This window comes from Centroberyx gerrardi, chromosome 2, assembly GCF_048128805.1.
Source record: "Centroberyx gerrardi isolate f3 chromosome 2, fCenGer3.hap1.cur.20231027, whole genome shotgun sequence".
NCBI classification, from domain to species: Eukaryota; Metazoa; Chordata; class Actinopteri; order Beryciformes; family Berycidae; genus Centroberyx; species Centroberyx gerrardi.
The window spans coordinates 17,106,375-17,130,205 of NC_135998.1; the positions used below are offsets into that span (position 1 = coordinate 17,106,375).

The following is a 23,831-nucleotide window of genomic DNA, read 5'->3' on the forward strand; positions in this document are numbered from 1 at the left end:
CAGTGACTCAAGGCCAAAGGAGGAGGTTTGTTTTTATCATGGGCAAAGGCGCCAAATCATGTTGGTATGAAGAGGGCTATATAAATGCAAATTGTATTGGAGAGCTATTAGAGTCCTGGAAAAGGTTTGTATGTAAATGCCCTATAAGACCACAGTGGAGCACTTGGCCCATTCAGATTAGTGACGTTTGTTGCAAATGTGCAGCAAAAGACAAAATAGAAATAGAGGGGAAAATGCAATTGCCTGGTGGTAAATCATGGTGAACAAGGTGAGAACTTCTGTAATTGAATGGCCAAGGTATTTCTGTGTAATTTATTGTATATGCAAGAGAGATGTATTGAGGGCCGTTTTCTGTAAACGTGTGCGGGTATTCACAAAGGCTGCCGGGATCACTTCATGGTATTTTCTTTTCTAAGGGAAGAACTCTGATGCATAAAATGTGATTTAATTCAAGTTCTGCAGGTGTGAAATTCACAGATTATTGAACCAGTGTTTTCATGGGTCATTTTCTTCATGGTACAGGGCTTTTCTGTACCAGTGCAGAACGCAGATCCTGTGGCCATAGGCAGCTCTGCCAGACAGGAAAGTGTGGATGAGGTAAACGAAGGGTCACTGAATGAATTAGTGCCAATTAGTGCCCACCTTGTTTATGGCCTTGAATAGATGCATTAAAGATCCCATGTAAGAAAATAGATTTACTGGTTGGCAATAGAGTTGCATATAGTATAGAGCAAAGGTCAATTTACTGATGATGAAATCAACACATGAAATATAGCAGAGGAAACCACATGCTTCCTAGTGAGTAGGGGATATACTGTATTTGGGGAGGCATCAGGCTGTGAGGGGAGGAGATAATAGAGCAAGGACGCCCTCTAGCTTCCACTGGAGAGAAGCACAGACACCTACCAGTCATGATTCAACCACACAAAATACAGGATCTATTTGGTTGTTTATTCAGACAGTCAGAGTCTCAAGTACCACATTACAAAAATATTTTGTGTAGAAATGGCAGGTGAATAAAACAGCCTAATATATACAGTATATACAATTATGTGTAAAATCACTCTATTCTTTTGCATGTAGCTCGTGACAAATTACGTTAATAAAAACGATGATCATACTACTGCTAAAAATAGTATGATAGTGAGTCACAATTTCATAAAAAATACACAATCTATCATCTCCTTGTCCTGGACATATGATGACTGCTTGGTTAAAGTGTAATGTGCAACTGGAATTCGTCAGCGGTCTTGTGCTTCCTGAATTATTTCTTCCGAATCGTTATATTCTTGCAAACCCATGTCATGCCATCCTGGAAAAAAAGACAATCTGATTGCACTACAACAGCGTTTGCATGTAGGTGCAGTATGAGTATATGGATAGTGTGATTAAAATAAAAGAGTTGCAATCATAATACATTTGATATATCTGTGGGTAGTCGTGTGTATGTGTGTATGTTTGTGTGCTTGTGTGTGTGTGTGTGTCACACACACTAGTGTTTCTGGGATTGTTTGGATGAAGGATGATCAGTGTATGAAAGATATGTATTTCAATGTATATCAAAGTCAAAGCCTTTTTACTTTATATATTTAGCTTTTTTAGACAGAGAAGCTGCCAGATAGAAAGTTATTATATATATGTAAGTTATATTATTGTAGCCTAATCCAATCTGAAAAGTACAGATGGTAAAATACAATTTAAAACATAAATAAACTTTTTCATATTTAAAATATCTATCTATGCAAACACTAATTCAATATTAGTATTTGTTAATGGCGTCACGCTATAATTGGAAATTCCATTTCCATCCACAAGATGCATTTTTCTACCAGTAACAGTGAATGCACAACAACGCTATCTTTGAGGTGGACCGGCCCTTTAAGGCTTCTTGATGAAAACTGCAGTCCGCTTATTGCAAATAAAAGAAAAATAAAAGTGGAGATTGTATGGTAATCACTTTTGTGACTGATTAGCATGTTACGTGAAATTATGGCCTATATTCTAGCCCAAAGTAAGCCTACAGTTAAGTACTGTGAAAATTAGGGAGGTGAAATATTTGTGGGCCTGGGGATAGAAGCATGTTTACAGGCTATAATTTATTGTTGATTTTCCATGCAATATGATACACGCCTTTGGCAGCGTATTGAGAGATGGTTTTTACTGCACACATTTAAGAGAGGCAGGAGGCATTTGTCTCATGACTTATATGGAATGAGTGGCTGGTAAAAGTCTTGTGCCCTCTGATTAAATACTCACTGCTAACCAATGAAAATTAGGCAGGAAAAGAATTAAGGCACATGCTGCTCTATAAATCAGGTTACCACACCAACACATCTCTAAAGTGCTAGTGGGTATACTCTGTGAGATCCTTTTCAGAACAGACATTGTTATCTATAATTATACAAAGCTACATCTAGAATCATATCACACATATTTGATGATGTATAATAATTTGACTGGGATTTGTTGTGTTTAAAACATTTTTTAGCGTGGCGAGTGATGACCTTCCCATCAAGGCCCGCAGCAGTGGAATACATACAGTGGAAACATGGCAGCAAAGCTTCTTTAAGCTTTAGAGGGATGATAACATGCTAATCTGGGCACGCTTATAAATAGTGTGTATAGTTTGAGCAGGGAGACTTAGTGTTAAGAGGCATCAATAGAGCATAATTCTGAAAACTGTTTTTAAAAAAAAAAAAAAAAAAAAAAAACAGCTTTAATTTACAGTCAGAATTAGCTGAACAGAAAGGGAATTGTCTGCAGCGATCCTGTTGTCTTGTTAGTGAACATTAATACAGTTAGCTACCTGGTTTGCTTATCAGTACATATTAGCCTAAAGCTAACCAGTAAGTTAATGTTACATGTACAGAAGCAAAGTTAACAGTGTGTTGTTGGTACAGTTGCCGTGTTGTTGAACATCCTAAGAGTATCTTCCAAAGTGGATTAGTTTGATTAGCTTACCAGTTACTGCTGCCTTTAAAGTTATAAACTGTGTGGCTGCATGTTAGAGGCCTCAGTACACGAAAGGCCTTTTGATGTGAGGCAGTATATAGTAAGTGTTTAGTTAAATTGAATCATGTGTGTTTAGTTAAATTATCATTATTTCCCAAGTGGGTTCGTAGCCCATATGGCAGAAAGGATAAAGGCCTACCCTTCAGCACCCTTATATTCACCATGTCTGTTAAAAAGCGTGCCTTAGGTAAAACAGGAGCATTCGTCCATTTGAGGTGATGTCACTGGGTCAATCTGAGTTAAGCAGCCAATGACGGACAATAAAATTTGGTGAGCTCCCAGGCTTCTCAAATAGATTGCAGGGGTGGCTCCATCCTTCTCCAACCTTGCATGTGCACGCATGATGAGTGTATGCAGGCTGTGCGTATGTACCTGCACTCCCTCAGCAGTGACTGCTGAGCAGGCCTGGATCTGCCACATGCGGTCCCGGATAGTGTGCAGATTGAGACTTTCCGCCAGATCAGAGGCTGGGGCGGCTGTCATTAGGTCCTGCTTGTTGGCAAAGATTAGCAGTGGCACAGCAGCAAGCTTTTCCTCCTCCAGTAACTCAGCCAGCTCCTGGGAAGAACAGACAGACAGGTCTAGTCAGTAACATAATCAATTGGATTGGTCTTAATTTTTGTTACATTTGGCTTTAATTGCCTCCAAAATCCATAGAACATACAGTTAAAAGGAGCATTTATTGTATTTATAGACTGTAATTGGAATGTTGTCATCTTCAGTACCTGTAACATGAGTAACTTATTTTACATTGTGTAACATGTGGCTATAATCTCACAATGAAAATGCTTGTTTAACCTTCAAACATGTTTCCTAGTAATCTGACAAGTAATCACATATAAAAAGTGTTATTTTATTATTATATGTTTTCAAGTATCTGTAACGGATTACACTTAGTCACTGAGTTTTTGCACTGAGTTTTTGAATTACTGTAACGCCATTACATTTTATTACTCTCCAAAAACACAGACTTGCTCACAGATAAGTAGAAGATGAAACAAGTAAATGACATCTTACCAGGCTCGTCTCTTCAAACCGTTTCCTGTCTGAGCTGTCAACCACATAGATCTGCAAACAAGACAGTCATAGATATTAACAACATATGGAAATTATTATATCGCAAAGACTATTAGATATCAGATTCATTTACTAGTGCCAATCGCAACGAGGAGTATAAGTACTCCCCAACAGGACGTACCACCACATCTGTGTTCTCAAAATAATTCCTCCAGTAGGGACGGATCTTGCGTTGGCCTCCGATGTCCCAAACGTTCAACTTGAAGCCAGCGGATTGAACGCTCTTTATATTGAAGCCCTGTGGAGGGAAGAGATGGATGCTCAGTTACATAATAACTGACCTGTAGGTAGGGATGAATTACACTATGCCATACTGTTGCCTCATGCTTTGAAAAGTTGGTGTGAAATGGAAATCACACTTGCTTGTGGAAATAGGTTTGTTTGTTTGGATAATGAGGACAGGTTGATATATTTGTAAAGACTAGGCCTTCACACTGTGTGACCAACCGAGTGTGTGTGTGTGTGTGTGTGTGTGTACTTGTGTGGGGGTGATGTGGCTGACATCCTCGGCGGCCAGCTGTTTCAGCAGGGTGGTCTTGCCAGCATTGTCCAACCCTAGCAGCAGTAACCGCACCTCCTGTTCTGGAGAGTGCTTCAGCCTCCGAAGAATAGCCAGCAAGCCCTGCCAGCGGGACAATGCATGAAGGCAGGCACGCACATGCACACGCACACATACACACACACACACACACACATTAGAGGTAATAGGCCTCAACAGGAAAACAGGTTCCCAGATGACATATCATAGGGCAAATTCTTCCAAGAGTTGCTCTCCAAATTTAGACTACTTTCAAAAATAAAAACCGAGGTCAGATCCACCTCAGAAGACCTGCAAGCATTTAGTCACTATGTTGTAACAGAGCCAAGGCTTAAGCTGTATCAGTTAAGGCTTGAATAACCAGCTGGCCAGGACCGTGGGCAGCCTCCACCAATCATCAGAGGTCAGCCTGGTGCTAGGGATTGGCAGATTGATCTATAGGAGGAACCAGAGGCTAAACACTCACCCCACAGCAAGAATCACTTAGAGCACAGATTTAGCTGTTAGCCTCTTGCAATGGCTTACATATATAGAGGGCCAAAAGCTCTCGGTCAGCCAAGCTCAGGCATGTGCACAGTGAGTGGCTTGTGTCCAGAGTGCTGTGAGGAACGCTTTGGCTCAAGCCATTTAGCCTGCAGGGCTGTCTGCTAAGATGAGAATGCTGTCACTGCACTCTGAGAGCCAACACGCTCCCTGTATCAGTAACATTGTCTTTCTCTGATACTGAATGTCCTTGAGATTCCATTGATTAATGCCCAAAGTAGACAAATCAGTAGATAAAGGTTTTCTGAATTATTGAGAGTGAATCATTTGACTAATCATATAATCATCAATAAGAGCAAAGCTGTTTAAATTAAAACGTGTGACTGCTTGCCAGACCAATCATTCAGGCATCACACTGAAAAATGAAGACAGACAATATGAAGACTCCCAGGCAGAACATTAATTGTTTTCAATGACAGCCATTATATTATGATTGTCAGCCACAGCATTAGCTCATTGTTGCCATTATCAGGCTTAGTTAAAGTTGTTGTGTTTTTTTTGACAGTGACTAGTTAGAAAACATTAACAGCTGGGTAACGTTAGTCTCACTTAACTAAATTTAACGGTTTCTGGTATCACACACATAGACACCCACACCCACAAACAGCAACTACCATTCAGTGTAAAATTCAATGTAAAATGTCCTTATCTAACTCCGAACCTGATACGGTCGTGATCACTCACCATGTTTCCCTTCCTTGGTTGATGTTGTGGTCCCTGCTCAGGCCGCTCAGGCTGAATGGATTAGCATCTTTCTCTACCCATGCTTCTCTGGAGAACAGCTGTCAAGTTCTGTTGCTATGGCAGCCGTGACGTCAACGTAAACAACGTGACCAGCTGGGCGTTTTTTGGCACTAGACCTAAAAAAGGCCAAAAAAAAGAAAAAAAAAGAAATGCATCATGCACTCACAAAAAAAGCATAATGAGCATAATGAAAGCAATACGTTGTCATTTACAGTTTATGAGATTAATTTTTTGTTTCGTCTTAATAATGGTTGTATTTCATCAGGGAGGGAATTTGTGACGTTTAAGTTACCAAAGGTTTTCATTTTCTAACTTCCATCGTTACATTTGTTTGTTGTGGGAATTTTATTGGGTGCTAACTGCAGAAATAAGTATCTTAAAGTAAACAAAAAAGCCTATTCTGTCACCATTATACTTTCTGACTTGTCGACACTTCTACCACCAATTTAGTTTATATGCACGCAAACTGTTCCAAGAGACTTGTGATAAACACCAAATAGCCTACTATGTTGTGTAATTTATGTAACCATAAATTCCTCATTTACTACGAGAAGTCAGCCTTCCATTTCAGTAAAAATATTAGGCCTAACGTACAGTTTCCAATCCAAAAGGTAGACCTAAATTAAATCCTTACTTTTGTTATCATCCCTCTAAATATCCTAAGTCGAATTATCAGAAACAAAATCGTCCTCTCAGTTGACGTGGGGACACACGACAGAGAAATGGCAGAAAACTTTTGTTTTTCCGGGTAGAAGGAGGGTTATATGGAAAAAATATTCCCACTACAGTCATGTTTATCGAGCCAAATGATGACAAGAGCATTCGACATCAACAATACTCGAGTTACACGAGTTATCCCGGTTTTTGGAGAAAAAAAGGACGATGCAATCGGGAGGGCGGTGGAGTAGGGTGTAACCGAAAAGTAATATAATGTAATGTGTAAAGAATTACTGCTCTAAGCGAATGATAAGTGCAGTAGTAACATTACGTTTGAAAGAGCAACGATTAATGAATAATAAATTCGTTTTTTTTCCAGTAACGAACCAAACAATATTTGTTTGTTTGTTTGTAATGAGTAACAATCTTCCGCATTGACTGGAACTAGCGTTACCTGCATTATGCCAAATCCACACTTGTTAGCTTTGAAAGACACAGCAGCGCCCTCTGGAGAGCGGTTCAACAGCTGACTCCGCTTCACATTTAGTGTCTTCAAGACAAGGGACAACAAAACATGTCTGAGTGCGTAACGGTTCGCAAAATGAGGAGGCTACACTGCTAACCCCACAGCCAGCAACCATCACCCGGCCGCAGTCCTCTCGGAAGCCGTCGAGTCGATCAACTGCTATATGATTCCCATCGTGTTAACGGCCATCAACCCAGAAAGATGCCACAGAAAACACTGGGATCCATTGTAGGTCTGCTCTGTACCGGGACCTGTCTGGTGCAGGTAAGGCGGCGCTAGCGCCCATGGGGGCGGCAGGCGTTTTCAGCGGAGGCCGCGGCTCTCAGCTGGAAGTAGGCCTTCAGCTGAGCCTTTTTGTCTCCTCCACAAAGGAAACTGGGCACGGTTGGCTAGCTACACTTCGAGTGACGTCAGGCTCGATAGACAAGCTCTTATTTATATTTCGGCAGTTGTGATATTGATAACTTAAGAGACTAAACGAGTGTTTTTTACTCTTATTTTCAGTTTGAATCAAGGGCGTCAAGATTAGCTGTTGCTAACTGGTACCCGGCAAACTGTCGTGTTTATTCATAGTTGTAGTTATAAGCTAGCCAGGCAGGGCAGTCAACGTTAGTTTACCTAGCTTGACTAGCAGAATCGTTTTTCTAACTTGCCTCCCTGTTTCCAAATAAATTGATAGCAATACAATAGCTACATCCACACGGTGTTATTTAGATTTAGCAGAACATTTATAACACCGTTGTTTTACGCACTGACCTCACGCCAAGTTCAGCAATATGAAGCTTAACGCTAACTCGTATTCGTTGTTACATTGCTCCCGAAGTCCCAGCCAGTTTGAGATGTTGCTTATTATGACGATAGACTTAAAATGCCTTAAAATGTGGAAAAAATAAATGACACTCGAGTGGCACAAGACGGAGGCTAAATTGACCCTGTGTTCTTTCTGAAGTGAACCTCGTCGGTGTGAAGAACTTGCCGCGCCTTTTCTTGTTTACTTGTATGACAGAGTATTTAACTAAACATTACAAAGTTTGTGTACCTTTGTGTGTGTGTTCCAGGGAAAGGAGTTCTGTTTTGGGGTAAACAATGAGCAGTACCGCTGTGAGATGGGGTACTGCTGCGGGGAGACGGAGTGCTGCACCTACTACTATGAGCTGTGGTGTAAGTCACAATTATCTTCTCATTTATAGTTCTTCATTTTCTATTGGCTCTTATTTCATTCTCAATTTCATTAACGTGTACTCTTTAATCCAGTAAAATACTATTTAATCATCAGAAATAAAATGTCACCAGCCAAAACTTATTGAAAAGTTAAGTTTTGGGAGAAAAAACCCCAACTTTTTTCTTGGTTTTAACACAATATTTAGCTTATGGCACCACATTAAAATATAGGAATTGATTACAGTAAGATTTAGCAGCAGACCTCCACTATCAGTCACCTCCACCCTGGACTACTTTCATTTATTAAGCCATTGATTTTTTTTTAACAAGTTAAATGGAATGGTAATGATGTAGCAATAGTAAAAACAGTTAGGCTTACATCACTTGTATAATATGATCTGAATGTGTGATACATTAGATGAACATTGATTGAAGTTATTTTGTTTAACCTAATTGTCAATACATTTTAAAGATATCTTATGTAAAAGCTTAATCTAGCCTACAGTCTTCTCAATAGGTCTGAAGATATGGTGGAAGGACTTCTAATCGTTTAATTACTCATTTGGTTTGTTGTAGTCACCTGTTTTCAGCTCAATGTATGTTTTCTGGGTCATAACAAACCCCCCATCCCCGCCTTCCTTAGCTTGAGCCCCTCCCGCCTTTATAAATGATGGAGGTATAGCCAGTCGTAAAGATAAAAAATCTCTGTATGCCTCTCAAATTACCTAGGAAGGTAAGAAAGCAAACACTATGTAATTATTTACGCACTTATAGGCCTTTATCTCGATGTTCAGTAGTCCACTCTAAACAAAGAAACTTGATGTTGACTATCTGTGTGCGTACTCCTTTTATGATCTGTGCTGCTGCTCACTTACAGCTCAACAGCTGGCCGGTAAGAACACAGGCTACCACTACAGTACATCACTGGAGCCAGATATTTTTGCATTTAGCCTGCTGCTATCTGATGAATAGCCACAGTAGTCGCTATCTACTCAAACTACCTCTTCCTAGGTTGCTTGGGACAGTGGTTCTCAACGTGGGGTCCGGGGACCACCAGGTGTCCTTGAGGGGGTTCCAGGGGGTCCCCAGCAAATTGATGAATTGTTAAACTTCACCATTATTTCATTTACAAGAAGTTAACACAATCAGAGCATGTAGAAGAATGACTGTTCTGATCATAGTTTCACTGTTATCTCTCTACCTACAATACAGATCGTCATGGAATTCTGGACAAAATCATATCTAACAATAAAAATATTCTCAGATTTGGGTTCGAGAGACAAAATCTCATCAAATGGGGGTCTGTGGCTCTAATGTGGACTAAATTAGGGTCCTTGATATGAAAAAGGTTGAGAATCACTGGCTTAGGATATGAACAACATCTACTAACTGTCAACGACACTAGTTTTTACCTTTTGCGCTATGTTACATAAAATGATAGCCTGTTTGCTGGATGAGGGGGCGTGTATGGCGCTGTTTGGAGACAGGTTCTGTCTTTGTTTTGATTTAGATTCCTTATCCGTCTCCTGTATAGGGAAATATTTGGTGACAACAGAAGCCGTCTCTGTTATTATCAAAGTGAAAAAACAAGGAACTGAAAAAAGACTTTTGACGCAATGTGGTGGAGGCTGCACAGTAATATCACAACTCAGTAATTTGCTTGGCTAAAAGTAATTGTTGCCAACGTGGCAACTTTTTACTAGATTTAGTGACTTTTCTGACTGACTATTTCTTATAAGTGACTACCAACAAATCTAGCTACTTTTTAAGCCCATGGGGGAAATGTTAATGTGTGTTGACTCCAAAAGCAACACTGCAATGAACTTATCCCCTCTCACAGGGTTCTGGCTGGTGTGGACCCTGATTATCATGCTGAGCTGCTGCTGTGCCTACCGACACCGGCGGGTTAAGATGCGTCTACAGCAGGAGCAGCGGCAACGTGAGATCAGCCTCATGGCCTACCAGGGAGCCTCCAGCTCCTTCATCTCTCCTCCACCGCTCAATCTAAGTGAGTAGTCTTTGGGTGCCATGGGGTATTTAAAGATGCCATTTAACTATCTAATTTTTGTGGTGATAACATTATTATTATTATTGTTATTATTAACATCAGCAATCACCTCTAACAAATTGAAGATTTTCACTGGTATTGCAGCACTTTAAGCAGGACAGAAATAGCAGAAAGCTTTTGTAATGTAATTTTCTCAAAAGAATACAAATATCCTAAAATCATTTACTGGGCCTGCTGTGTCATAAAGGCCCACTCAGCAAAATTTAGAAACCTTATTGGACACCTATCAAACAAAGTCAAATAACTACTAGAGCTTAAAGAGCATAATAACAGGTTATCAGTTTAATGCAAGATCATAAAACAAGCCTTTCTGTATGTGTTAAGATGCAGAGTTACTCAGGCAGGTTGGTCAAATGTAACTGACCCTTGCAGGTGTTGAACCACTTACTGTTCTTTAATCTAGACTATGGAACAGTCAAAAGGAATCAAGCTCTGTAATATAATCTGGGCCCTAGCCATGTATTGCTATTGAAATAATCAATAAAATCAACTGGAAGCCAACGTAAGGTGGTTGAAATGATGTTATGTGATGTTTTCTCTTAGTTCTAGTTAAAAGCCTCGCCGCATTATTCTGAACTAGTTGAGAAGAGAAAGTGCTTTACAGCTGAGGCAAATCTACAGCATTACATTAGTTAATAAGTACAAGATGATGAGATAAAGGCATAACATCTGTCCTCTCCAGTCAGAATAAGATCCGAAATTACCTAATTTTAGACATATTTCGCAACTGGTAGAAACAAAACCAAACATCTTGATTATTTGGACATAGAACAGCATCACAAATGTCAGATTGTGACATTGCTGGCAACCGGTTTGTTGTTAGTTACCAAGTTTAACAAAGTTGTTTTTTTTTTTTAACATCCAGCATTTCTTTTACACAGTGATTAAGAGTATCAAGTCTACTTGTACACTGGGATTTATAAGCAAGTAAAGCTGCTTATCATCCACATAGTAATAAAAAAGAAATATGTCTACGAATAGTATGACCAAGCAGTAGCATATAGATAGAGAGCATAATAGGACCCAGGATTGAACCTTGAGGTAATTCACAGCTAAATATAGAACTACCCAAGGCAGCAGAGATCTGCCTATCTGAGAGATATAATATGAACTAATTATCACTAATTGTCTGTAGCTCTCACAAAATGATTAAGATGACCAATTAAGGTGTTGCAGTCAGCAGGATCAAAGGCAGCCCCAAGATCTTGTAGAGCATTTGTAACTCTTGAGTCCTCTCTGTCACATGTTTACGACAGATATCAGACTGGAAATTTTCAAATAAGTCATATCAGCCAGGCAATCAGTTTATTTATAAATAACCTTCTCTAATACGTAAGACAGAAAGGAGAGTTAATAAATACTGTATGTCTGTAATTACTTGGAATTGAAGTGTCCAGACAAGCCTTTTCAAGAAGATGATATTGAAATTTGAACAAGGCCAGTAGCCAATGAGCTATTTACGAAAGAAAGATTATTTTGGAAAATGGTTCTAGTCTGTATTCTGTACAGGGAACATAATGAGCATGTCATACAAGATACAGTTTCAAAGTGTTCATGATCTTTGTCCATGACAAAATCACAATCAAGTGGTGTAATCTCATTTCTTATGTTTTTACTTCTCTTGGTAAAGAAGATGAAAAACATCAGGAGAGGGTTCAGTATTACTCAGGACCCATCATCTTTTGTCTTTCATCCAGACTTGGGAAAAGTCAATAGAGCTTTATGACTATGTTTCTGTAAATAGCTAGTTAAAAACTTTTCAAAATAAGATGGGGCCAAGGTATTTATTGCTTTAAAATTAATCAAAATCAAAGACAGAATCAAAAACTTATAGTAAACTTTCAGGATAGTTTCAACCCCACAACGAGAGAAAATTGTGAGATTTTGTTTGGTGAAATTCCTTTACTTCTGTGACGCCATGGATGTCAAAACAACTTGTTGTAGGAACATCTGGCAGGACAGATAGGTTGAGAAACACTGGGTTTGATGAAATATTGTTGAATGCACTAGGATCAAGACTAGGATGCAGTAATGCAGGGGTATAAGGAGGTTAGGTGGTGGGAGCTGTCATCTGTGAGAACAGTGTGCTGGCTGACTCAACAGGAATCATACAAGGGACCTGGCATCATTGGAAGCTCTGGATAGGAATGGGAGGGGAGCACTCTGCAATGAAGGGACCTGGAAACTCTGGACCTGAAGTAGGGATTTAAAAGTTCTGGAAATTTGCTGGTGGAACCTGACAAGTTTGGATATAGGTCAAGGGAGGGACCTGGCATCTCTGGAAAAAAGGGGGGAAGAATGTAGGCACCTCTGGAAATGGGTGGAACTAGATGAGAAGAGGGGGAGATATCTGGCTTCTCTGAAGAAAAGGAGGAGGGAAGCCTTGACATCTCTGTGAGGAGAGGCAAACACAGGCATTTGTTAGTGGGGGATGGGGTTGGAAAAGTGCCCAAATGTCTCTCCGAAGGATATTAAAAATGTTGCTGACTTACAAGGGCTCCTGGCTTGTAAGTCCTGGCATCTCTAGAAGAGGAGGATCATTTCTTCTCAGAGAGGAAAGGGGAGATGTCTTCTGTTTTCTATGAGAAGACGCATGGTGATGCATGATGTTCTTAACCTCCACAACTCCAAATGTTATGTGTTATCTGGCAGCTTTCCTTGTAAGCTGTCGGTCTCTCACTGCCTTTGAAAGGAGTTTAGTGCCCTTGGCATTCAGATGCCCTTCATATGTTGAATACAAATATCAATCTGCAGAGCTACAAACACAGTGGTGAACATGAATGCTGAAATTAATGTCTTGATTAGTGCTGTTATTTGTGATGATCTGAAGAACATCCAGATATGGAGGCAAAATAGAGATGGTGATTCTTGCCTCAGTGTACTTTTCAGCTGCCTTGGACATGCCTTCCAACATTGCAGTCCTATGGCTTTAAACCATTAGCCCTAGTGTGTACGACGACATGTTTAGCTTGTCATTGTACACACAATTATTTAGCATTTTGTCTTCTTAGATAATGTTCAAGGCACTCGAAGTTGTGAGACACAATATTTTCTTACTTTGCCAACTAGGATTCTTATCTTTCATATACTTTACATTGGAATCATTCAATATTGCTCAGTTTTGGGGATCATGTGCATTGATGACATGAGAATGTCTGGTGCTGCTTTGTGAAATAGGAGTGAGGGAGATATACGTGAGGAAATTGACTGGTGCATGGAAGTTTACCTTTTTGGAATTTCTTTCAGTCATAACTCAAAAAACTGGTCTATTTTATCACAATGTTTACAAACATTACTGTCTCCAAATACATGTGATGCTCATGTTTACCTGACACCTGTTTTATAAATGAAAGCTCAATATGCTCATATACTGAATCAGAAATTTAATCAGGAAAAGTTGAGTGCAAAACAAAATGATTTGCGATCGCACCTACACAACTGCCTCACTTTCTTTTTGAATAGTCTTGTCTCAAACTGCAAGCATTTTATAATGGACTCGCCTGAATCAGAACTGTTCTGTATTCTTTCACGGTTCTAGTAAAGATATTGCTTTAGTATTGTTTCTTATGGAAATCAAGGTTTCAGAGATTTGGCTGGAATTTGCCAGTGACCCTGGTATGGCTAGATTAAAATATAACACTATTTGGAAATAAAGTTGCAAAATGTGTCTCTGTTGTTTTAGATAGTATCCCTCCTTTGTACTGGAGAGAAAATAACATAATAATGCAAACAACATTATTATTGAAGCTTTGATTACCCATGCTTTTGAAGACATGAAGTTGGGTGCACTGACAATATTCTGAGTGGGCCATTTATATTTTGGGGGGTCATTAGGGCAATGATGTGGCCTAGATCACACCTTGTTAGAGTAATGAGGAAGGACGTTAGCAGATATACAGCTATCTTTATGGGGATGGTGGTAATGAGGCTAAAGCTTGTGTATTTGCTGACTTCCAGGGTTCTGGAACGACTGCAAGCTTCCTGACTATGAAGAGGTGGTAGGCCATCCCCCGACACCACCTCCACCTTATTCTGAAATCCCTCCTGAGACTACTCCAGTACTCCTTCCACAAGCCAGCCAGTCAGAAGCTGCTTTGGTACTACAAGCGCAGGCGGAGGCAGAGCCGATGGAGGACCCTCAGGCCTCGGGGTCGTCGGCAGACCAGGAACCAGCCTCAGCAGCGTCAGCACCCAGCCAAGCACAGTGTCTGGCAGAGGAGGAAGTGGAGGCTTCGTTGGCGGCAGCAGAAGAGGACGAGGAGCTTGTTACTCGGCGCCGGCACGTGACGGGCGACTCAGGGATTGAGGTGTGCGTATGCCAGCTGGACGTAGACGAAGGCTCGGGGCTTGAAGAGGAGAGCGACGAGGAGCAGCGGGTGTGCCAGGGTGCTGGAGGGGACTGCTGCTCCGGGCACCAGCAGCAGACCTTCAGACATAAAGAGCGCACGCCTGAGCCACCCAGCCAGACCCCCAGCACCAGCACTGGAGATCACATGGTCTGATCCCGAGCCTACCAACCAACTAACCAGCCAACCAGTCTGGCTTTCTGCTTCACACAGGGTGACACAAGAGAGCTATTGTCATCATCATCATCACAGTGACTGTCTGTGTTTTTGTTGTTTCAACTGTCACATAGACATGACTTTAAAATGATGATGATGACGACTACCCCTCAACAGATCATGATTAAGGAAGACGAATAATTCATTGTGTGGATAAACTCATGGTTAAATTTTTTAATATCTTTGGATGGTTCTTCTTGCTTTTGTTTTGTTTTGTTTTTGCTATGTGGGGAAACCAGCAAACATAATGTTGATGCTCCGTTTGGAATGGGTGTGGGCTAGTGTTAGATAAGAGAGCTTCATCGGGCAGCGAGAAGACGGGGCAGTAATTGATTGTGACTGAAAGCAGAATTGACTGTTTCCCTAGCTCCTACTCTCTCCTCCTCGAACACTGCCGTCTTGTTTTCCTCTCTCACTCGCTACTTACCTTGGTCAGAACTTTACCGGCCATCCTTCTGTCTGACATTTTACTTCTGGTGGGACGGCCAGCTAACGGCATACCAACACGGTCAACGACACCCCTCCCCTCTCCCCCCTCCCCACGACCACTAAGCAGAGGTCAAAAACAAACCTCTTCAAACCTAAGACCTAAGGATGATACTGGACAATTCAACAACAGCACACATTTTGTTTTCCTGAGGCTTTATATGTGTGTGGTTGAGTGTATGTATGTGTGTGTGTGTGTGTGTGTAAAATCTAGGGCACAGCTGCATGGTGATGTCAGCTCTGAGGTCATAGCAGCCAGCGTCTAGTATCTTCTCATGTGAAGTCCATGGGACGTTTTGTATCCAGAGTGGGGGAGACCACCCCATAACACAGCAGAGGAGAGGAGCGGGAGAGAGTTGTCTTGTTCTCTTCCTGGCTCTCTCTGGATTTGGTTTCTATACTAATACCCCCCACCTACTCTCCCCCGCCCCCACCCTTCTTCCCATTTCCCTTCTTGATACCTGTAATGCGGTCACCCCAGCTCTGTAGTCAACACTTGGCCTGACTGTGGGATATTAAACGATCGACTCCAACAGGACTATATGATGTATTTGTGTGTGTATGTGATCTCTCCACTTTGACGCGTGACTGCATGAAATTGAAGTCCAGTAGCCAAAAGTGATGTTATTCCATGGCTGTGCCACCAAGTTTTTGTCAGTAAAAAGCCTCCTGGTGGCCGTGTGCTAGTTTGTGTGATTTCATGTGTTAGGCCATAGTGTGTAGTGCCATCAGCACCATTTTGAAGGACTTTCTGCTCCTCATTCTACAGATAACTGTGTAGTTGGGACGTTGAAAACGCAGGGTGAACTTGCTTTTGCTTTTCCTTTCATATCCTTTTCTGCTTTGATGTCACAATAATCACCGTTAATGGCAACAAAGCTCCTGACTGGAGCTGCTACAGTGTAACTAGTGAGTGTTAGAAGTTTTAATGCAGTATGGAAGGGTGGAGTCTTATATAGTGTGTATATCTTCAAAGTGCCCTAGCCTCTGGTGGAAATATCCAGCACCAGGCTTTACACCACTTGATTAACAAGAAAAAGCACTGGTATTTTGCATGAGGCATGATTTTCGGTGTGTTTGTGTTTGAGTAGATTAGCATTCTTTACAAGTTCAAAAATAGTGAAATAGGTTACAATTACTTTAAAGATTTTCATATGCTGACCAGCGATTGTGCTGCTGGCTTGACCCATTTGTGTCCCAAATATGACACTGTGCTACAGTGGATACACGACTCAGTACGCGGGTGTTGGGGTTAGGGAATTGACTGAGGTTTAAGTATAGATGTCCTGGATCTAGTTTCATTGTGTTGTTATGACTCTGCAAGCCATGCTGTGCTGTTATGCAGTGCTGGGTAGCTAGTTAGCTAGTGCAGTCTTGGCTTGCTGTGGCCTCCGTAGCACACGGCAATGTGAGAGATTTGCAATGGTATTTTCCATTGGCAGCAGAGGGAGAGTGCACTGGGGAGTTGAGGTGGACGGGGGCTCTGCTGTGCAGTGCAGCCACTGTTGGCACAGCTGCAAATTCTGTTGTGATAACTGCATGCTCCTCGGTGATGTGTGTCGGTTGCCCAGCATATGTCTCAAAGCATAGTGGTGGAAGTGGGTGTCGTCAGATAGGAGAACCATAGCAAAGCCACAACAGATTTTTGTTTATTTGTTGCAAGATAACAGCTTTTTTGTTTGAAGAGCTGTGCAAGACAAGTGGTAACTGATAAATCAGTAAATAAATTAGTATTCAAATTTTGTTTGGACCATCATCAAAAGTTGTCTTTCCATAATCTGTTCTGATACTGTGTGTCAAAATGAGCACAGTGTAAAGACTCAGGTCAGATAGTCATTCTTTTTCACGGAAGCACACACACACACACTCACAAGATACTGCTCCAAATTGGCCTTTATCGCAGTCATAATGTAAGAATCTATGGTGCGATGTTCTGTGTTCTAGAACAAGCAAATCCTAAACATCCATAAACATCATGGTGCTGGGTCTAGCTTTTGACATTTGATTGGTAAACACATTTATAGTATGGATTAAATTCAGCCTTTCTTTGTCACCCTTCTTTTTTGCGCTAGAATGTCTTTGTGTGTATGGATATAATCTTGCAATCTGAAATGATGAATTTGATGGAGGTAAAAATGTCATAAGGCCAATGTTGGCCTAATTAGCTGGTTAAGCTTCCAGTCACCACCTACTACACTCTGCACTTCTATTCCAAGCATGTGTCATGACTGTTTTTTCTTTTTTTTTCTTTTTAGCTTTAGTAAGTAATTGGGGAGATAATGCTAACAGTTCACCATAGGCTTGCTGGACGGCTTGCATCAGGCATTAAATATGCCTCATTATTCTTAGACCTGAGCAAGCACTGAAAAGGACACTGCTAGTAACTCTAGGCCTCTTGACAAGACATGACACTGGGCCCTGCACCCAAATGTGTCTCACCTCGCCTCTCTGAAGGGTCCCATCTGGTTTGGTGTCCCATCTGGTTTGGTGCCCCATGAAAGTATTGCCCCTTTCCTCCCAACTAGCAGCCCCCCTGAGCACTGCGCTGGCTGTGTGTGTGTGTTTCTTGTTACCGTCTTCTACCATTTGAGCTAAACACATTGTTGTGGCAAGGTCTTGGGAAAACAACACAAAATTCTTAAAGGGCCATTTCACCAAATATACCAATACGTGGTTAATTAAACTGAGTACCTAAAACACGTCAATTGCGAGAGAGAATACTGTCCCTCTCCAAATTATTTATTTTAACATTCAATTATGTGAATTAACTAGGCCTCATCAAACAGGTTGTTTGAAATTGTGCTGTAGTTTTCCAATCAAATCTGTCGTTAGTTCAGAGCTTCACGTGTGAAATATGTTTAAGGCTTCAAAAGTGAAATGCATCCTACCAATTATGACTAGGCTGATGATGACCAAGTAACTGAATTGGTGCTTTTGGAAAAAAAAAATACAATTTTGATTTGGGATTGTTAGCATGACAGTTTTGAGGCAGTTGTGAAAAGTTTGTAGTCCCAGATATGAAAGCCATACTAAACATGGCAATGAAATGTGTTCTGAAGATCTACTACACTGTGAACATGACCACACCCCCATTAGGACACACATAACTTGAGACATTTTTGATGAAGACACCTTAAGCTGCCTTGCTTCATCACTAGAGAGCAGATTTCTTGGTCATGGAGCTGCACAATTAACAAATAGCCTCTGTGAGCGGAAATAGTTAGTTGTGCTACCTGTGTGGAAATGCCTTATTAGAGTAGATATAGTTTAAGTCATTTTGTGATGAATTTATACTGAATGGTAATAGGTGATTGTTTCTGATTTGTGATTTACAAGCAAGTCAAGTTTGTGTGGCATTCCAAGCATGATTGTTTCAGAGCAGAGGAGCGTTTTGTGATCAGTAGATTAGAGCGTGTGAGTTTGTCATGAGAAGGCCTGCTCACTTTGTTAGAAAAGGATGTGGCTTGTAAGCATTGTAAACCCACAAGATCCAAACCATCAGAGATGTTCTATAACTTTAGGGGTTTTTAGTTACAGTGTTTTTTGTGTGCAAAATCTGAAATACTGTGTGTCTGCTAGTTAGTTGTGGCACTGTTGGGATTTATCCAGACCAGGTTTTGAGTTTGTGCTCACTATGTTTTTGTTCCATGGATTTGGTCGAAGATTAGATTGTGATATGAACTGACTCGAAAGCATGAGTAAAATGAGAAAAAAAATACTGCTCATTTTTTGTTTTGTATGTTTTTGTTGTGATCCATACTAGCTGTGTTGTTTTTAGTGTTTGGAGGAAAACAACAAACTCCAATTGCTTTGTAACCTTTTTGCGAAGGTGCATTTAGGCAGATTTGTATGCAGATGTAGACTAATGGAGATAGTAAATAGGAGGGTATGGGGGAGGGGGGGGGGGCTTTTCTGAATGAGTGGACGGGAGGCCCATAGTTTTCCCATTGCCAAACAACTACTATGCCTCCCTGGCTTTCACATGTTTACCTAGATTAAGGGCTATATCAGTCATCAATTGTGGACAAACATCCATCCATCCATTCATTCAATGATTCACCTGCTCTGTACTTTTCATTTTAAGCCACAGTTGCAGAGATCCGCTATCTGAACATGGTCAGAAATCTGCAATCTGAACATGGTCAGTGTTTGGATTTGGATGTCCTTTTATGTTGTGGTCAAGCTAATATTTAATAATAGCTGATTGTATATTATTATATATTTTCATTTTATAGGCTTTACCTTTTGCCTTTTTTCCCCCCCTTTTTCAACCTCAACAGAGGTGCGTGATGCCCCCCCCCCCCCAAAACACTCAACTCACACAGACACACACACACACACAGGCTCTTATGCCCCTCTCAGATCCGCATGAGGAGGAAAAGTCCCCCGAGGAGAACGATGCCTCCGTAGGTAACTAGCTGCAGGTGCGGTCGTGACAGAAGCTTTAGCCTTGCTCCAGTGACTCTCTGTGGACCGTGACTCCACCTCTCCCTTCTTCTGTACCCAAGGCTTGGTTACAGACACTGTAGCAACCCACAGGCCCACAGTGCCACGGTTTGTTTTTCTCAGCTGTGGGGATATGTGCACGGCTCTGCTTGTGGACCCGTGGAAACGGAGGGCGCAGGGCACGACCACCCCTGCAGTAACGTTGTCATGACCTTAAGAATATTCTACCAAATTCACTCCCATCCCCATGCTACACAGATCATTATTGTATTCACTGATGTGCGACTTTCATGTTGGTTTGTTCCCACTCTCAGGGTTATCTTAAACAAGCAGTGCTATAATTTTAAATAAATATATTCAACATTTTGACCCACCAGTCTCATAAAGCCAAAGCAATTTACTCATGATTACTGTCTCCCCGCCCTTATCCATCTTTATTTCTGCATCACGCATCTCTGTAGTGTGTTGTACTTTACTAAACTAGGCTATGCAAAAACATAAACCCACTGTTTATATGCTGCGATCTCTTTCTCACTTTCTCTGTCATTTGTCTGTGGGCACCAGTACAAGCAATATTATTCTCAGTACTTGTCACACTGCACTGTACTGTACTGTACTGTACTTTGGTTGGTTTGTTGTATATGTATTTGTTGAAAACATGTAAAAAAAAAAAAAAAAAAAAAAAAGTCAAAAAATGTTTATTGCTACTACTATGATGTGTTTAGTATGTATGCTTCAGAAGTAAATATGTATTTACTTCTCAGTGGATGGGAGGAGTCAAAGGAGGGGCTTCAGTTAAAAAGCCATTCTAGTTCATATATTCTTTTTTCCCTTGTTAGCTCTTGCCAGCGACATTGTGGGTGGAAATACAGTTTGGCTGCCTCCTCATCCGCTAAGAGTTTATGCTCCTGACTTATTATGGATAAACCACATTGTTATGTTTTGTAAGCCGAAGGAGAGCGTTGAATATATTGCTTTTGTTGGATGAATTCTTATTTAATCTCTTGGTCTGTTTTTTTTTTTGTTTCCTGTGGATATGTTTGCCACTGTTCCATCCCTTGTGTTTGTTGCACTAATTTGGTGTGTTGGGTGTCTCTGTTTAAAGAACAGCTGTCTGTGTTTTTTTCCATCTTGATGAATTTTCACTGACTGAATATTTAACTGTTGCCTTTTAATCCTCAGTTATCATAAACACCATCAATTTCTAAAATTTTTGATATTATACATATGAAAGACCTATATATGGAACACAGTCAGCTTACATTTGAACAGGAATCTTAATATTCTAGGATTTTGTGTCCGCCTCAACAAGCGCAGCCCCGATGTTTGAAGACATGTTGCACTCTGAACTTCTCCAAAGAAACAATATCGCTGTTAACGCAGTGATTGTTTCTGTCAAGCAACCTGTAAAACATACTTCTTTGCTTTTCCTCCTCTCAACCATAGATAATATCAAGCAGATGTTGGTGCCATGGTTGACTTGTGTGAAAAGATTTTTTTCCTTTTTTTTTTTTTTTTCGCCAAAATGAGAAAAACCCAAGCTTGAGAGGGAAGCAGGCATCCACAACAAATGCGGACCAGACTCTTTCTGCATTGTTTTCCTAACACCTAGATCAAGCCAAAAAAAAAAGAGTAGAGTGAAAGATTAAAAAAAAAAAAAAAACCATTCAAGCACTGAATGATAGCTAAAAATGCTTTGGTGTAGTAAGAGGTCTGCTGTGTACTCTTCGGGTCATCATTTGTATTTTATTTTTTTAATAAAACAAACATTGGCACTCAACTGACCGCTTCTTGCCATTTTCCTTTCATTCATTCTTGACTTGAACTCCTTTGATTTCATCCATTTAACCAGCCGCCGCCTTTCAAGGGATCCTGGTGTGTCGTCTGTCTGTTGACGTAACGTTCATCGAGCTGGGAAGACGGATCCTGTAGTGTTGAACGGGAAGTGGACCTCTACCCCACTGACTGGAGTGTTTGTGCTGCCCCACCCAGGCATGTGACGCAGCTGAGATGTTGATCTGGAGGAGCATCACAAGGCCGTGTGAGAGCCGCCTCAGGCATGCAGCACAAATTATTAATGAGATAGGGAGTGCCTAAGGCTATTTTTTCATGTATCCCTTAGAGGATTAGTGTGTGTGTGTGATAGTGCACATACAGATGATACAGACTTGTGAGCATGTGAAGAAGTCACGGCCTTTTGTTTCCCACACACATTGAAAGTTTTAAAAACTTTATACTCATGAACATGGGAGATATTATGTAGTGCACCATTTGTCAGTATACATTTAAAAAGGTGGTTTATTCTGTAACTTGCTGACATATATTTGACATATATATATATATATATATATATATTTATATTCTAGCTGGGCCCTGGCTTTAAACATAAGGAAGTAATCTAGAAAAAACAATACCAATGGCAATTTCCTTGGAATATTATCTGGACGTTATTGCCTTGCACTTCACCCATGTTATCACAAACCAACACCCAAAGGAAACCATATCAGTGTAGGGTTTTGGTCTTTAATGAGGCAAATTGTTCAGGACACAACACGTTTATGGGTCACTGAATGGATACATGAGGCACAGTTTCCATACCAAAAAATACAAATGTGACACTCAGACAAGGCAACAAGCAATAAACAGGATACAAATCAGGTAGGAAGTTGTCAAAGTGGCTACAGCAAATGCAGAAAGCACCGCATCTGATGTCGGGAGGCAGAAGTCCTCACACATTGCACAATGGGAAAGCTCCACGTACAGATATATGATGTTGACAGTGGCTTGGAACCATTTCCAGAACATGTAGTAGAAAATTGGATTGAGTCAACAACAGCTGGCCAGTCTTCAGCCAACTATCCACAGCTCATGCCTGGATTCAAAGAAGACCACTTTAGGCCAAACCAGCATGATTGTACTGACAGGATTCATTGCACTGCAGAAAGTTCTGACACATTCAAGGCAAAAAACAGAGGCGATTTTTTTTACACGTAACGCAAAAGCACACAAAAGCACGACCTGAACATGGTTATTTAAGTTAATGTGTAGATAAACTAGGATGAGTGAAAATAAAGGTGTGATCAGTGGGAGGGAAAACAGACTGCTTGAATAAACGATTGCTCATTTCAGTTCTCCCCTCCAGCCACAATGCAAAGCTGCATTTTCTGACACACACTGAGATATATAAAGTTATTTCGTTCCTATTTGGATTTGTGCTAGAAATTTGATTCTTTTTTTTTTTTTTTTTTTAAATATCACATAAAATTAGAAACAAACAAAACAGTGATAAATACAGATTTTAAACATCTTGTGAGAGCAATAAAAATGTAACAGGCAACTGAAACTGAAATATTTCCCTTTAGCAATTTTCATCAGCACACGCGCCAATGAGACAGAGGTCAGTTTCACTTCCACACAAACACATTTATCAAACAAAAAACAAAAACACAATTAGCCTGTTTTGGACAAAGAACAGTGGTAGCCTACATGATTAGTAGAAAAAATAAATAACCTCAAGGAACTTCATGCATACTACAGCAACTACAGTATAAGAGTATAATACAGAGTCAAAACGATTGAGTACCTAGCACAGAGATGCTTTTTCTAATGCAAAGTAGAGTAGAGGTGCATCGTTCAGTTAACAAAGAGACTACTGATGACATGTCATGGGCGGGTCTTGGTGCCGTACGGCTGGTGCTTCAAGGCACTCTGCATACGGGTAACGAATCACGAGGGAATAAGAACACTTCAGATACCTTGCCCCCACTGACATTTCAAGTGTACAATTTAGATAGAGATGATCTATTTATATATTTCTAGAAGTCTTAAAACCAACATCAATGAAATCCAACATCGGTGAAAAAAACAAAACGTATCGATAAGCCAAAACAGACCGTTCATATTTGTCTAATCCAGCAAAAAAATAAAAAACTAGGCTTCTCACACCGCTCTACGAAGTCATATCACATACTGTACATCTACTGTACATCTACAAGTACAGTGGTGAAAATG

General features: G+C 40.6%; 2 protein-coding genes across 3 annotated transcripts; one reads left to right on the forward strand and one right to left on the reverse strand.

Moving 5' to 3' along the window:
* Positions 1–1,039: 1,039 nt before the first annotated feature.
* On the reverse strand, positions 1,040–6,011 carry LOC139916951 (ADP-ribosylation factor-like protein 3). Of its 2 annotated transcripts, XM_071905956.2 has the most exons (6): positions 5,855–6,011; positions 4,568–4,711; positions 4,211–4,327; positions 4,030–4,080; positions 3,385–3,570; positions 1,040–1,312 (listed from the first exon to the last, which is right to left on the reverse strand). In XM_071905956.2, exons 1-6 carry the CDS (start codon positions 5,855–5,857, stop codon positions 1,265–1,267), a joined length of 549 nt encoding a protein of 182 aa, XP_071762057.2. In that variant the 5' UTR covers positions 5,858–6,011; the 3' UTR covers positions 1,040–1,264. The 2 variants fall into 2 exon arrangements, with proteins under 2 accessions (XP_071762057.2, XP_071762058.2); XM_071905957.2 differs by lacking the exon at positions 4,568–4,711.
* Positions 6,012–7,033: 1,022 nt separating this feature from the next.
* On the forward strand, positions 7,034–17,406 carry wbp1 (WW domain binding protein 1). The gene is made up of 4 exons (XM_071905972.2): positions 7,034–7,361; positions 8,156–8,258; positions 10,099–10,266; positions 14,284–17,406. Exons 1-4 carry the CDS (start codon positions 7,299–7,301, stop codon positions 14,826–14,828), a joined length of 879 nt encoding a protein of 292 aa, XP_071762073.1. The 5' UTR covers positions 7,034–7,298; the 3' UTR covers positions 14,829–17,406.
* The last annotated feature ends 6,425 nt before the right edge of the window (positions 17,407–23,831 follow it).

What these genes read in the sequence shown, in the direction of transcription:
- LOC139916951 (XM_071905956.2), bottom strand. An exon ending in TTGAGAACACAGATGTGGTG is followed by an intron (nt 4,081 to 4,210) that starts GTACGTCCTGTT and finishes TCTTGTTTGCAG; the next exon opens with ATCTATGTGGTTGACAGCTC. An exon ending in TCACTGCTGAGGGAGTGCAG is followed by an intron (nt 1,313 to 3,384) that starts GTACATACGCAC and finishes CTTTTTTTCCAG; the next exon opens with GATGGCATGACATGGGTTTG.
- wbp1 (XM_071905972.2), top strand. Translation starts at nt 7,299, where the DNA reads ATGCCACAGAAAACACTGGGATCCATTGTAGGTCTGCTCTGTACCGGG. An exon ending in CCGGGACCTGTCTGGTGCAG is followed by an intron (nt 7,362 to 8,155) that starts GTAAGGCGGCGC and finishes TGTGTGTTCCAG; the next exon opens with GGAAAGGAGTTCTGTTTTGG. An exon ending in CTACTACTATGAGCTGTGGT is followed by an intron (nt 8,259 to 10,098) that starts GTAAGTCACAAT and finishes CCCCTCTCACAG; the next exon opens with GGTTCTGGCTGGTGTGGACC.